The following is a 15735-nucleotide window of genomic DNA, read 5'->3' on the forward strand; positions in this document are numbered from 1 at the left end:
GTGTGTGTGGATGTTGATTTTATCCCAAACATTTACTAACATGATGGGTGTGGGTAGGGTTGGGTGGCATAAGAGATGAAGGGTTAAACCTAATCCCTGCCAATCAAGGAGCAGCATGAGTTTGTGGTTAGAGCATGAAACTGTGATTCAGGAGAGCTGGGTTCTCACCTTAGGTCTGCAGTAGAGTCTCTGCATGACTGAGAGTACAGTAAATTATTAATCTTGTGCTTCCCCAGGGAGCAGACTGAGATAGTATTTCCATGTCAGCGCGTATCTAGTAACTCCATCTGTAGCTGCAAAATATATAGTTAGGTTTTTTTTTTTAAGAAATGGACATTTTTTTTAAAAAGTTCTTCTTAACTACAAAGTTTTCCACTCACTCCCAAATGTTTTGAGGTCCTAATTTACCTATAGCATGAGAGGAAAATCAGACATCATAGTTCTTAAGGTATAAAGCTATCATCCTTAGTATAAGATGTTAACTCTAAAGTCTAGTGATGCTTGTATGAATGGCAGAATTATACATTTTTGCACCACTGGCAATTTGAGCTATTCAACAAAGTACATTTTTATTACCTGCTTGGTCAAGTAACTCAGAATACTTTGGGAATATTTTTAAATATAAGACAATTTCCTGTGAATGTTCAATACTTGCATAACATATACTCTCTTGTTGAACTTTCTAGCCTTAAAATCAGTATGCAGACTGTGTGTAAAGCAAAGGTGAGTGAAAGGGCGTATGACTGTTCAGAGTTAAAATAAACTCATTTAGAAAGTTGAATGACCAATGTCTGGACTTTTGGGCTACATTTTATGTCATGTTAAGAATGAATGGGCTGTATTCCTCTGTTTCTAAGTGTTTTGTATAGAAATTGTGAAACCATGGCCTCTCAGGCCAACTGGCAGCTTTATCACCATGTAATACATGCAAGACATTTTATGTTGTCAAAACGGCAGGCAAATCACTGGAGAATACAAGTTCCAAAAGGCCAATGTAAGTATAACACCCACACAACAGAGGCTTGGTTTTAGGGTTTATTTCATCTGCTAACATTCATTCTTGATCTAGACAAAAACCATTAGATGATTATTATTTTTAATATTTTTTGTACTGGAGAGAAAAAAAACAAACCTTAACATTATTGTAAGATGCTATAAATAAATATATAAAGCTTTAAGTGGTACTTGGCTTAAGTTAAACAGTTTTTTTTTTTTAAGTTCCTGAAATGAAATTGCAAACCATACAGATTCAGCCTAATGGAAACACAGGTGGATGACCCTAGCTACTACTGTTTTTAAAAGAAGGTGAAAGTGTTTGATCTACAACTGGGAGGAAAACAGGAGTGAGGAGGTTTATTTTAATTTCTGTTTTTACCCTCAGACACACAAACCTCTAGATATAAGAACTGAGCCCCTTGGTAGATAAAAAAGCAAAGGGGAAGGAAATGAATGCCCTGCCTGTGTTGTCCATTTCCTCTACTGCAGCCTCATGCAGCAGAGCAGAAATTAAAAAGAACAAAAGTGAAACCTCAGACAAGAGCAAATAACATCAACACAAAATCAGATCCGTTTCCAATAGAACCAGTTGTAAATCCCATGGCTGCTGTCCATTTGCCTGGCAGACTGCACACACACAGAAACTTCACATTGATTAAAAAAAAAAAACAATTAAAATGAATGAAAAGGGGCAATAAGTTAAAATCATACTCCAATATGTACAAAACAAATCACACTCGGAAGCCATTTTAATATAAAATTATTCGTAACAGTACTGCTCTCTCAATCCAGTAGTAGAAGGAAGTGGAGACTTGGGGGAAGAAAAAGGCTGGATCACAAATCATATTTTTCATCTTGGATGGTCAAGAATTGTACTGAAAACCACCACCCTTAGGGTGGGCAAAGGAAGCTTTAATACCTAGGTGCTTACAAGTGCCACATTCCCCTTGCCAGAGTTCTTGTGGATGGCATTAACACGCAGCCACAGATAACACTGATTGTGTGTGAGTGACCCACAGATTGTAGCTTTAACAGTAACTACAGCTAACTGATCTGTGCTTTAAAGGCCTACCTCCACTATCAGTCAGCTAGCAAATGTCGTGTTCACTTCTGTTACTGGAACATGATCTGCTAATAGTAACAAAAACAAGAACAAAGCTAACCCAGAAACTCTATGATTTGAATATATCAACTTATGTGGACTGCAATGCCGAAACATGTCCTTTGAAACATTACATTTAGTAAGTCTCTGTGCAGATTACTGTAATCTGTTTATTTATTACCTTTAAAAAATTTCAGAGTGGGAGGATGGCTCAAAGAATTGGTAATAAGGGGCAATGGAGCCTTTTAACTCTGTCACAAATGCAAGTCATACTTTGCTCAGTAATGACCGTCAATACCAGCTGATAGCTGTTCAGTGGTCAAGGGAGCAGGTGGTCCGTATGCCTCAAACTAGTTTCTAATGGGCAAGTTCTGCATTACTATTGATAGCCGGACTTCTTTCCTGCTTGTGAGGAACAAGACTAAGAAGCAAATAACCATGAGGTCGGAACTGCAAGAAAGGTTCGAAAAGCCCACTGGAGGCTTTTGATGCTACTGCCTATGACGTCCTTGTTTCATGGATAGACACAAGACCATAGGTGCTAGAACTTAGTGGTTTCTATCATACCCAGGGCTTACAGTTTGGTTCAGTGCCTCTCAGCACTCCCACTGTACAAACTGTTCCAGATCCCCTACATGGGACTGCAGCTTGCAGGAATGACAGTCTGAATCCCATTAAATTCACTCCAATTTTTTTTTTCCGTGTTCTACTAAAAATCTTGGGCAGGCAGGCCCTGGAAGAGAAAAGGCCAGCTTGAGAAGAAAGGAAATAGAGACCAGAAAAATGACCAGTGCTCATTCTGTTGTGAGATATGACTGACTGGGGAACAGGTGACAGGACACAGGAGCCTCTCCAGTCAATACGGAACATTCTTCAAAGGGTATGATGAAAGGTGGCATCTGACTGGCTGGCTAATGTTTGAGCAGGCAGGTATCTTATTTGTTATAACATTCATATTTAGGCCACTGGACCCGAATTCTTTGAACACTGGTGGGAGCATGCCATACCTCTGTCTGCATGGGTGTAATGATGATACAAACTCTAAGAAAGTGGACAGTCAGGCCCTGGTCTCTCATTGGCGCCAATAATGCAGCTACCCAGTGTAATCATTCTCGCTAAGCATTACTACTCAGATACATTCTCATAATCACTTCATAAAGATCTCAACTGCAGTGACGACTTTCCCTGGAAGTTTCCTGCCATCATAGCAGGAAACCAATGTACACATAACAATGTAAGATGATGTAATAGGCGAATGTTATATTGACTTGGGATCTGATTCAATTACCATTAAGTTCAAAGGAAGTCTCTCGAGGGACTTCAACAGGACATGGGCGAGAATCTTGCAACTGTCTTCACTATCCCTATAATTCTCCTACACCCACTGCTAGTATGAAATATTTCCTTGTCTCATGAAGAAGCATCATATATAAGAAGCTCTAAATGTATAGAGAGTTCAGGGAGCAGCAGGGGAGATGTATTGGAAAAGAGGGGCACATATTTAACAGCAACAAAATACCTGGGCAATAATTCCACTGAAGTTTCTTAAAGCAGATGATGTCTATTAATTTTAAAACTACACATACATTTTTCATGTTATTGTAGCATCAAATAATCTGCTCCTAAAAACTGGTACCACTCCAAATCGTAGTACATATAAATCACAATAAACTACATTCACATTATGTCAAAGAAGCTCCTTTAAGCCCACTAAAGCAAGAATGTTCTGTGTCAGTGCAGTGATTGTATCCTATAGCCTGGGACCCAGCCCTTCAAGTAAATTAGTGTAAAATCTTTGGCCAAGCCACTTGGCATAGTGGGCTTGGTATCCTTTGTTTACTCTAATCATGCTTAGAATTTATCTGTGCACCACTTTGCACTAGTTAACCCCCACACCACTTTTCTGTGGCGAGTATCCTTATTCCCAGGGTACAGATGGGAGAAACTGAGAATAAACTCAAGGGATGTCAGAGCCAGAATCTGAATACAGAAATTTCTGGCTCTCTGGGCTGGATTCAGACCATTAGAAATCACCATAACTTTCTGTTCTTCCTTTTGTGGGTTTAAGGGAAACTGTTAACAATATTATGTAGTTTCATTTCATTTGTTGGTTACTGTAATATATTACAAAGCAAATATTGAAAAAAATCTATCACTGACATGCTCTTAAGGTCAGTAGTCTCTTCTAATTTTGAACCATGTAGACAGAGCCACTAAAATTCAGCCAGTTATTTAGAGCCCATAATGCAGAAATAACCTTGATAGACTGGGCCAAATTGTAGTGTCAGCCTTGATCATGAAGCTCCAATCATTGACAGCCTTTGGATAAATGAAGACAGAATTTGGCCCTCAATAAAAATTCTCAGTACGCTGTACCAGTGTATATATAGTATTGCATGAGCATTCACAGCATGCTCTTCTATGGAGCTGTTCTGGTGCGTACTTTGAATATGGATTAGTTTAAGTAACCATTTGTGCACTATGGATCCATGACACTGAATGCACAGTAAGAAGCCGTTGGGTAAAGTTTGATAGCGTGCACATAAAACAGTTGCTTTTTATAGCTCATATATACGTTTGTGGATAAACAGAATGTAAAATTGCATTTTGTAAAAATCAATGTTTTCTTTAGTTACATCAACACACGAGTGCTGAGAACTAGCAAACATTGTTATTCCTAATTCTGGAATTTAGAAGTGAAGGAATGGGTTTATAGTACTCTCTGCTCCAAAACCAAATTGTTTTCAGGAGGTTTTGCTTTCCACATTCCAGCCTGGAGCAAATATTTATGGCCATGTTATACACCCCTGTAAACCAGGAGTGGCTCTTAATGGAAGCCCTGACAGACCTTTAAAGAGGACAACACCAGCAGGTGCTGATTGACAAGCCTGATCTAACACAGCACTTCAGTATGTCTCATTATGGTTCAAGTGAAAGTATACGTAAGTGCTCTGTTGGACCAGGCTGTGAAGGCCTGATTCAAAGCCCGCTAAAATCAAAGGGATGACTCCCGCTGACTTCAAGGAGCTTTGGATCAGTTCCATAATAGGGTTATGTTTTAATCCCTAGTGTTGCCAGATTTTCTCTCCAGATGCTCTGTCATCTTTCCTCTCTATTAAGGAAGAGCAGCTCCAAAAGCAAGCTTTGTTGCTCCCAGTTTGTTCTGGAAGTCAGGCAGCTCCTGCAGTGGGCATCCACCTCCCCTGCGAAACTCAATCTGAATTCTACAGTGTTGGTAACAGTGTGCAACAGCAGATAGAGAATTAAAATACAAAGCGAGCCACACTTCAGTGCATTCCTATAAAGGGAAAGACAACTCTGTGAAAAGGACATGATAGATCTGAATATATCATCTCTCTGACTCTTCTCCTGTGATTTCACTCTCATATTTGATCTGCAATTAACATAGCCTTTGAAAACCAAGGTGTCTGCCATTTGATTCATACTTCACCCTAAACAGAGTAGCCAGCTCAGATCCTAAGAGGCTGAGTAATAATGGGTAATACATGGAGCAGACAAAACCTGCTTCTTTTCCATGTTTCAGACCAATGCAGAAGTGCTTAGAATAGCAACAGCAGTGATAAAAAAAATAGACAGATTTGAACAGTGCGTGGGGAGGAGGGAAATGTGACAATCCATTGCTGGCCTCTGAAGCAATGAGAGTAGGCAGAAGCTGGTAAGACTGCCCCTAGACTGGGAATTAAAGTTACTAGACTCTCTAAAAATGAGAAAGGTTCTGGTCTGATCAGGGGCTGAGACTGAAAAGCATTACCAATGAAGTTTCCAGGTTTATAAGTGCACCTCGTTGAAAAAAAGATCTACACACAAGGCCATTCTGCCCCATTACAGCATGCACTCTCACTAGATTAATTCAGGCCAATGGCAGGAAATCTTATTGTCCTAGAACAAGGTCTCAAGACTGCTCCCTTTGGAATCAGTGGATGTTTTGCCATTGACTTTGCTGGGTACGGGACTTGGAACATGATCTAACAAAAAAGGCATTTTGGAAATGTAGGTATATGTAAGTACACGTGATCGTTGTAATTAAATCTCATTTCATACACCATACCAGCAAAACAAACATGTCTCCATCAATGACTCCTGGGGTGTTGCTTGAACTCTCTCTGATGCAGGTGCATGAGGGAGTGATGCTACCTATTCTCTCTCTGTGCTTTGCTTCTTTAAAGTACAGAAAAGGATTTTCCTGTGCTGTTTACAAGTTGTACTGATTGGAATATACTGTGCACGGAAAGGGGTGACAATTCCATCTGTGTGTGCATGTGAGACTCTACATGGAATTTGGTTGGTTTTTATTTGGCTTTTGGAACTTGTTTGTGAAGTAAAAGCTGAGGATGTTTGTGCATGAATTCACTAACTGGTATTACTATGGCAATATGACATATGCGTATGACCCCAGTGCAATGTATCAAAACTGTTGTGCTAAGTATATTCTGGCCACAGTCCATTTGCTTTAATGTTTCTCATCCTTTGTCATCTTTTTCTTTTCTTACTCTGCTCCATTTTCTCAAAAGAGGCTGCCATTTGAGTCTGAGCAGCTGCCCCTGTGGCGAGATCATACCCTAACAGCTTAGCATGCAATCAACTTTGCCACTCTACTCTTAATTTAACAAAACAAAAATACCCCTCTGCCCTCCCTCCCCAAAAAAGAAGGGAAACAAAAGGAAACCTTGATTGTAAAAAATTATTATATACATGTGTGTGTTTGTATATCTGTTTTCATACTCAGTGGAAAAACAGATAAACAAAAAATACTACCTTCGCCATTTGTGTTTGAATTTGGGAGGATAAGAAACATACATTGTATTTGGCCTCATAAATGGGTGGCTGAATTTGTGCATTTTTAAATCTGAGTTTTAATGTTGATCCTTTTTTATTTTTAGTCTTTTTTTTAAGAATCTCATTGGTCTTATAAGAAACAGTACAAAGATCCACTGTTTAAAGAAGAATTCTACCTTCTGTTATACAGACTCGCTTTCAAATAAAAGATTTGTTGGTGGTGGTTTTGTATTTTTACTTCCATTATCTTTTAACAGGAAACCCTAGAATCCCATTCAGTATAAAAGTCTGCTTAGGCTACCACTTCTCTATAATATGGCTCATGTAGTCCTCAGTGGGCAAGCGTCCTTGCTCTTCTGTCTCTTCCTTGGGAAGTGCCTCATTGGACCGGTGAAGAAGCCTCTCTTCCCGATTCTTTATCCTTTGCTCCATCCTCTCCAGCTGCCGTTTGTACTGGTAGCGCTGCTGGAAAAGGTCCTTTGCATAGTCATAGAGCTGCATGTCTAAGTCATTGAGCTCCTCAATCCTCCGTATGGTGTTGTTATCCACCTCCACTCCACCTGCCCTTGTACTGTTGTACTGCATGAATGGCCTGATAAATTTCAGATTAAAAGTTCTCTCAAACAGGTATTGAGTCTTCCTCTGGAACTCTGTCAAGCCAAAAAAAGCCATATCTCTTAGGTTCTTCTTTGCGCTTTCTAGCAGGATCTGCGCTCGCTTGTTCTCGGGGATAAAAGACATGTTGTAGCAGCCCACCAAGCTCAAGTCAGCCAACATCCTTACTTGACGGTTGTTGGCCAAGTTATATGGGCAATCCATGAACTCCTGCAGCGTGCATCCTGACCAGTCTGTGCCTTCATAGCACGATGGCAGCTCTTCAGGGGTTGGTGTCCGACCATCACACATATGCAAGGAAGTTTTCCAGGTGGCTCCTCGTTGGACATGTCTCCATTCACTCAGGTAACGGGACACAGGGTCTCTCAGCAGCGTGATGTAGTAAAATTTTCTACAAGAAGAAAAAAATATTCAGCATGTGACAAACTTATGTGGCAAGCTGGGCTGTATGGCACAGAACAGCAACAGACAATGCCTCAGAGTTCATTTAATTTACCCCTCTCAGATTCTTTTCTTTCTAGAATCTGTACTGCTAAGCAATCTGAGTGATACCAGAACTACATTTTCCTCGTAACTCATCTTTTCCATTTTAGTCATGACAAGTCAGAGCTCTCTCACTCTCTCAGGGATATTGCTTTCCACCAACAGACTGAAATGTCAGAACAAATCATTAAGATTCAACTGACTTACCAGTCTCATAGACCAATTTTGGCTTTAGGGTCTCGCTGGCCTTTCCCACTAACATGCATCTTCAGAGTCAACCAAGACTCACTCTCTGGCATTGATCAAGAACTGATCTATTTATAAACTGATCCAATCATTATCAGTGCAACGACCTATTGTGTGGACTACATAGCACTTTATCTTATTGCTAAACTGAAACTCAAGCAATCTGCATTGACAAATGGGGCAGCAGCACAATTTATTTTTAAAATGGGAAATCAGGAAGAAAAAACACTTGGGCTGCGCCTAGACTGACATGATTTTGCGCAAATACTTTTAACGGAAAAGTTTTTCCGTTAAAGGTATTTGCGCAAGAGAGCGTCTATACTAGCATGTGCCTTTGCACAAAAGATTTGCTTTTGCGCAAAAGCATCCGTGCCAGTGTAGACGCTCTCTTGCGCAAGAAAGCTCTGATGGCCATTTTAGCCATCGGGCTTTCTCGTGCAAGAAATTAACGTGGCTGTCTACACTGGCCCTCTTGCGCAAGAATACGTGCGCAAGAGGGCTTATCCCTGAGCGGGAGTGTCAGAGTATTTGTGCAAGAACCACTGATTTTGTACATTACCAAGTCAGTGTTCTTGCGCAAATACTCGTGGCCCAGTGTAGACGCAGCCTTGTAACAGATAAGCAGAAAGAGTGAGATTCTACCCCTAGCGTCTGCTAGCTCCCAGTTCAGTTGATCCACACAAATGCAAATTAAGTATGTGAAAAATTCTGATATGCAAGCCAGCCGGTGAAAGGAAAGGCAGACAAGAACATACATAGCGATAGAATATATTTTCATAACTCCAACAGTAGTGGAGTGTATTAAAATGCAAATGGCACCTTAAACTCTAAGGCGTGCAGAAAGTCGCTGCAGCCTCAGTCCATGGTGTGTGGGGCTACCCAAATGTTCTGCATCTCTCATAATAAAATTACCAGTTTTAACTGAAGCTTAACCGCAAAGACCACTGGAATTATTTTATTGAATTCAATGGGCAGTGGATCAGGCCTTTGGTGTGAAACGTTTTTAGTTGCTAAAGGTGGCAGGGTCTTAGATCCAGTGAGGTGGATCAGGCTTATCTGCTTGTGTGATGTTATCTCCAGGTGGGAGCACAAGGGACTTTACTGGAATAACACACAGACATGGGATACTCTGTATCTTGCCCTTCGTGAGGATGTGGTGTGAGGATAGGAGCAGAATTTTTCTCTTGCTAAACAAGTATCTGTGGAATGCTTCTATAGCTTGCTGCACTCCCGGGACAGTGAGATAGATATACATTCATGTGATGAACATACTGCAGGTTATGAGGGCACTGCACTGTTTTTAGAGAAAATAAAAATGCAAAGTAAACATTTCTGTCTTGGATAAAGTTATCACATGCTCATACTTTCCCAACACCTTTAATATTATTTTTTCCTAATGGTCACCCAATGTTGCTGTACAAGATGAAGCAATTTAATTTAAAGAAAATGCATCAGAGACATTGCCCAGGAAATCTAGTTTTAAATAATTTTTTCCTTCCCAGTTTCCTGTTCTCGAAGAGCTACATCTAAAGCCCACAACAGTGAATCAGAGTTTAGCACAGGAATATCAAACTGACATTTGAGGGGATCGAAATTTTTTCTGGCTCGCCAGAACATTTTTATAAAAGAATGAAGTGCGGCCTGCTGGATGCTTGGAGCACGTGGCGAAGTGCCTGCTCACAGCTGGACGGGACATGCTGCATTGCAGCGACTGCTCATGGTGGGCCGGGCCGCTCCGTGCTGGGCACTCCAGCAGGTGCTCAAGTCACAGCTGGCCACTGTGCTCACACTGCCACAGCGCCTCAGGCAGCAACGTTGACTCCGGGACCCAGGTATTAAGTTGAGGGTGGGAGGAGGGAGCTGGGAGTGCCTGGCTCTGGGGCAAGGAAAAGGCATTAGGTTGGGGTGGTCTGACTCTGGGGGAGCGGAGGGGGATTGGGTTAGAACGGGGGTATGAGAGTGCCTGGCTCTGGGGGAGAGAAAGGGGTTATTTTGTTAATATTTTGTTTTTTATTTATGTATTCCCAAATAAAATCACAAAAAGTATATTAATTTTATATAAATAAATATGTCAATTTTTTGCAATTGCATGAATAATTATATCTTTATGCAAAATCTCAAACTTACAAAGTATCTGAAATTTTCACAGAAGCCTGTTCTATTTGATTAACCATGGTCTATACTTGTTTTTATTTCAACAAAACAAGTTAGTATCATATACAAAATTTAAAAATACCTTACATTTTAATTTAAATATAAATTTATGTAAAATTAATTTAAAAATTATTTAATATGAGCAAATAATTTTACACATCAAATTATTGCAATATTATAAAACATAATCTGTAATAATAAATAACTATGACTTTCCGTCAAAGGCCCTAGGGTTGCCTTCTGCCCAGCACCTAAATTCTGCCCCCCCCCCCAATTTTTTTCTTTTTTGGTCAAACCATCTAGGTGGTCCTGTGGCCCTGAAAACTATCATTTTTCATTTGTGCGGCCCTCAGTAGGCTTCGAGTTTGACATGCCTGGTCTAGCAACTTCAATGAATGATGGATCAGGCCCCAATTGCTCGTCGACTTTCTGTTTTTGTGACCACAGTTGGTAAGAATGCCTGCTATTCAATCTCATTCCATGCCAGAAGCTTTGCACTGTCTAATGGAGAAACATTTGTAGAATGGTGGGGGTAGAAGAGACCTCTCAAGTTCTCTCTTCCTTTTACACTGCAACCCATAATAATGATTCATCTCCCCTGTCTGGGACGCAGCTAAGATTTATATAAGCAATGCTAAAAAACCTCTAACAGATGGGGATAAAATATGACAGTGGAAAGAGCAGGAATGCCACGATGGATGCCAGATGTTCAAGTGACAGACACTGATGCTAAACAGAGCTGACTTTTTTTGACTTGTGAACCAAAGTGGACTTTTCATTTATTTTTTTTAATTTACCCCAATGGAATCCAAAGGGCATTTTTCCTGAAGAAGTTATAATGTTTCATGAGGTAGTTATAAAACTTTATCTTACATGGATTATGGTAGCACCTAAAAGCTTCAATCAAGTCTAATTCTCATTGTAGCATACAAAGACATAGGAAGAGACAGTCCCTACCCTGAAAAGCTTACAATCTAAGCAAGGAAGGGTGGGATAAAAGGAAGAATTAGTATCCAATTTCACATATGGAGAAGTATGGCCCAGAGAGATCAAGTAACTTGCTCAAGGTCACACAGGAAGTCCATGGCAGAACTAGGAACTGAACCTGAATATCCTGAGCCCAGACCCACCAACGGGGGCTGGGGAGGGGGGAAAGGCGGGGAGAAAGAGGACAGTTGCCCGGGGCCCAATGATTTAAAAGGGCCCAGGGCATCCAGCCGCTGCCACAGCTACTGCAGCAGCAGTGTTGCCTGGAGCCAGTGGCACTAAGTGCTGTCTGTAGGGGAGAGGAAGGAGCTGTGGTGCACTCTGGATGGTGCTGAGGGCCCCAGGCCTCACTCCTTCCGCCCAAGGCCCAAAGACGCTGGGGACAGTAAGCACAAGACCATCTCCTGGCTGACTTCTTTACTGCAGGGATAAAAATATACCTAATATATGAAGAAAAATGAATATTTCAGAAGCTGCCCCATATAACGCTGTGAAACATGAACGTTCCACTAAAACCAAAAAAGTAGCATTTTGCTATCACTATGCTTCATGCCGGTACAGAGCAAAAGCTGCAGTAGGGCACAGAAGCAAGGTTCCCTCTAAGCTGCGTGGCAGCAAGGCCTCGCAGCTGCTTAATGAGCCCCACCCACAGGCTCAGAGCTGCTGCACACAGAGCTGCCTGGCTGGGGAAGGGTCACTTCTCCCTCAGCTACAGCAGTAGCTCCCTGCTGAGGACAGAGCAGTGGTTCTCTCCCAGCTGGTAGGGTGGGGGACGTATCCCTACTGGCTGGGAGAGACATGCAATTGTGAGTGCCCCTTCCTTTCAGCCTAGTGCCCAACACAGGTATTTAATTCAAATATAGCAAGACAAGACTGCCCACTTCAGAACTGTGGTGGTCATCCTCCTCCTCAACATTGCCCATCTTATTTTGGTGATGCCATGCCAGGACTCTCGGATCTTCCTGGAGTTAACAGTGCCAGCAATAAAGGTACTTTGGGTTTTTTTGTTCATATCAGATTCAGACAAGGCAAAATCACAGTCCTTGTTCTTGGCGGCTCTCCTTTTATGCATCTCCTTGGAGGCTCAGGATCCCAAATTGGGCAAAAAGATGCTGAGCCATGGTTGCCAATCTCCCTTCTCACCCAGTCCCAAGGTACGATCTAAGCTCAGAAACCTCAGTGGCACTGCAACTTCAAAACCATCTATTACACTGAACTGTGTGTATGTTAGCTGCATGATCACCCTTAGGAAAGAAGTTTTTTTAAAATGGAAATTACCTGACCCATCATGTTTTTGGTAAAACAGTACATTTTTATAACTGAATATGGGAAAACAAAGACTCATCTTTACACCAGAGGAAGGCTGTGTCTGTGGTTAACTCACTGTACTGAGTTCAGGGAATATGGGTTTAATTCTTGGATCTGCTGTAGACTTCCTATATGCCCTCGGGCAAATCAGTCTCTCTGCCTCATTTCCCCATCTGCAAAGTGGGAACAATGCTTCCTTTGTTCATCTTGTCTATTTAAGCTCATAAACTCTTTGGACTAGGACGGTCTCTGACCATGGGTATGCACAGGCTCCTAGCATAAAGGTTCCCAGACCTTAGATGGGGCCTCTATGTGCTACTATAGCAAATAATCTACTATATATTTGAGAGAGTTTGTGAGTCTGTCTGGGTATGTCTACACTTGCAGCCTAATTCGAAATAGGGCTGCAAATGTAGGCATCCGAAATTGCAAATCAAGCCCGGGATTTAAATATCCTGCACTTGATTTGCATCTTCCCGGATGGGTGCCATTTTTTGAAATTGACAAGACCGGAATAACTGCCCGCGTCTACACGCGGCAGTGAAACAGCTGTTCAAAATAAAGCCCTACTTCGAACTACCTGTTATTCCCCTGCAATGAGGTTTTAACAGGTAGTTTGAAATAGGGCTTTATTTCGAACAGCTGTTTCACTGCTGCGTGTAGATGCGGGCAGTTATTCCGGTCTTGTAAATTAAAAAAAAAAATAAGGCGCCTGGCTGGGAAAATGTAAATCAAGCGCGGGATATTTAAATCCCGGGCTTGATTTGCAATTTCGGATGCCTACATTTGCAGCCCTATTTCGAATTAGGCTGCGAGTGTAGACATACCCTCTGTGAGTTTGTTTGTTCAAGAACTCCTCCTAATCAGTAAGAGGTAGGATCATCAAATTTGCTGTGCAGCTTTCTGTTAGCATAACTTAAAGCAAAGTAAGAGTCTGATTGTACCGGGTAAATAGGATGTGCATGAAATGCAATTGTTTCTCATCAAACGAAAAGGGAAGGCTGAGACAGCAAGGACAATTATGCTCCAGAATGATCACAAGGGGGCAGCAAGTAAGCACACTTTGGCCACCCTGACAGCCCTGGAAAACCACAGAGCAGCTGCTGGCTGTGCAGCATGGCCCCCTGTCCTAGGCCGGCCCTTGGGACAGCCGCTGGCCACTCTAGCCCTCTGCTCTGAACCCTCTACACCCATAGACACCCTGCCCCGAGACCCTTCTTACCACCAAATCCTGATGTCTGCACCCCCCAGATCCCTTGGTCTGACTCCTTCACTCCCCACACCTCCAGTTTAGTGCCCCAAAAGACCTGAGCAACACCAGGTAAATCTTCTAGTAGTTAAATAATTCCTCAGGACAATTTTCCTTGGGACAATTTTGTTGAGAATTCCCTATGCCATTAATGAGAAGTGAAAACTCTCCCCTTAAAAAAGACTTTCCTGCCTTGCTCTTGCTATCTACCAGCCAGCACCACTCTTAGAAGCTGACAAATAGATTCTTTGGCCAGGTCTATGCTAAAGGGGAAGGTCGCATTAAGATACGCAACTCCAGCGTTTATTAATGTTAATTATGTAGCTGGAGTTGACACGCCTTAATTTGAGTTTCTGCACTGTCTTCACTGTGGGAGGTTGATGGGGCTTCATTAGACCCCTTAAATTGAACTTTAGAAGACTGATTGCGGCAGTGTCAATCTTCCTCATAGTGAAGACATGGCCTAAGTATGACACTTGTTCTCGCCATTCATTTTATTTGCATTTATTCCCTTTGATACAGACCTCTTGCTTCCCACTGCTGGTCATTAAAATGTGTTGAAGTTAATCACTTCCCTCATCTAGCTGAGGTGAATACTTTATTACTTTTTTCTGCTGGTTCTCACTTAAAATTCAAGAGTCCTCACAGAAAAATGTCTTGTACTAACCTCACAAACCTATTCTAAGCCCTTCTTGGTCCCTTCAGCGACCTTCAGGAGTCAGGTAAACATCAGGCCTAGCTGCTTCCATTTGTAAATGCTTCTCATCTTTCCTGCCAGAGAAGGGGGAGCAGAAGGAAGATGCGGGGGTCCACTTCAGCTTTATAACCTCAATCTTTCAGGGCAGCATGCCTTGAGGCTCCCTTTGCTCTCTTAAAGCAAAACAAAACAAGCTCCAGGCCCCTTGAGAAACCAACTGAATGGAAGAGGGAGCCTACCAGCTTGTAAGACTGAGAATGCTTTGCTTGGTTTAAATGAAATGCTACAAGTTGAATTTCTCTGGACCGGCACCATCCATGGTCCGGCATGATTTTAGTTAGATGATGTCCACTTATGGGTGTGGCCAAGTTTCCCACAGTCCTGTAAAGTCTGTTTACAGCCGCCAGTCTTGGCTCTCAGTGTTCTGTGCTGTTATTTAGCTCTAATTTACCCCTAAATGTCTCCTAAGAGCCCAGCAAGCAGTGGAAGTGTTGGTAATGCAGCTAGACAATACTGAACTCCCACGGTTCAGCAAATTCTTTGGTTCAGCACCAGTCAGGTCCTGAGGATGCTGGATTAGAGTTTCAACCTGCAGTAACATGTGGTGGGGGTGGGAAAGAAGGCATCTATGTAAATGAAGCCTTTGTGCCGTGTGTATTCTCACTTTAGTTAAAAGACTTATGGTGGTTCCTCAATCCTTAATGCTTGTCAGTTCTTGCTGTAAATTGTCTATGTGAGCCTGCTGCTCAACAATCAAATGAAAAGGAGACTGGGCTTGGAGTTTACAGAACAAATTTGTTTGCACTGCTGTTTATTCTGCAAAAATAAGGGTTCATTTATATGAAAAGAAAGAAAAACTCTTATTCCATACAGCAACCATTTAAACTCTCACCCCACTGAGGCAATTAAGGAAATTACTGTGTAAGTATTACTTTTCGTTTGCCAAGGTCGCCTCCCTTGAAAATGGAATGGCTCCTAATGAGCAGTTCAGGCAATGAGGTTATTGGACTGAGTGGTGTTTCTCTAGTGATCTCTGAGCTGTGAATGAAGTAGCAAGCAATTTAAATGACGTGGAATATATAAGTGCTTTATACATTTATT

The 15735-nt window shown here is 41.8% G+C and overlaps 1 protein-coding gene across 1 annotated transcript in view; it reads right to left on the reverse strand.

Annotated features, from left to right (window-relative positions):
• Positions 1–1021: 1021 nt before the first annotated feature.
• HS6ST1 (heparan sulfate 6-O-sulfotransferase 1) overlaps positions 1022–15735 on the reverse strand; it is a 341772-nt gene continuing 327058 nt past the window's right edge. The window contains exon 2 of the mRNA XM_075938357.1: positions 1022–7901. Within this exon, the coding sequence (XP_075794472.1) occupies positions 7193–7901 (709 nt within the window). The 3' untranslated portion in view covers positions 1022–7192. The remainder of the gene's footprint in view (positions 7902–15735) is intronic.

The sequence above is a fragment of the Pelodiscus sinensis genome, chromosome 10 (assembly GCF_049634645.1).
Source record: "Pelodiscus sinensis isolate JC-2024 chromosome 10, ASM4963464v1, whole genome shotgun sequence".
Classification (NCBI taxonomy): Eukaryota; Metazoa; Chordata; order Testudines; family Trionychidae; genus Pelodiscus; species Pelodiscus sinensis.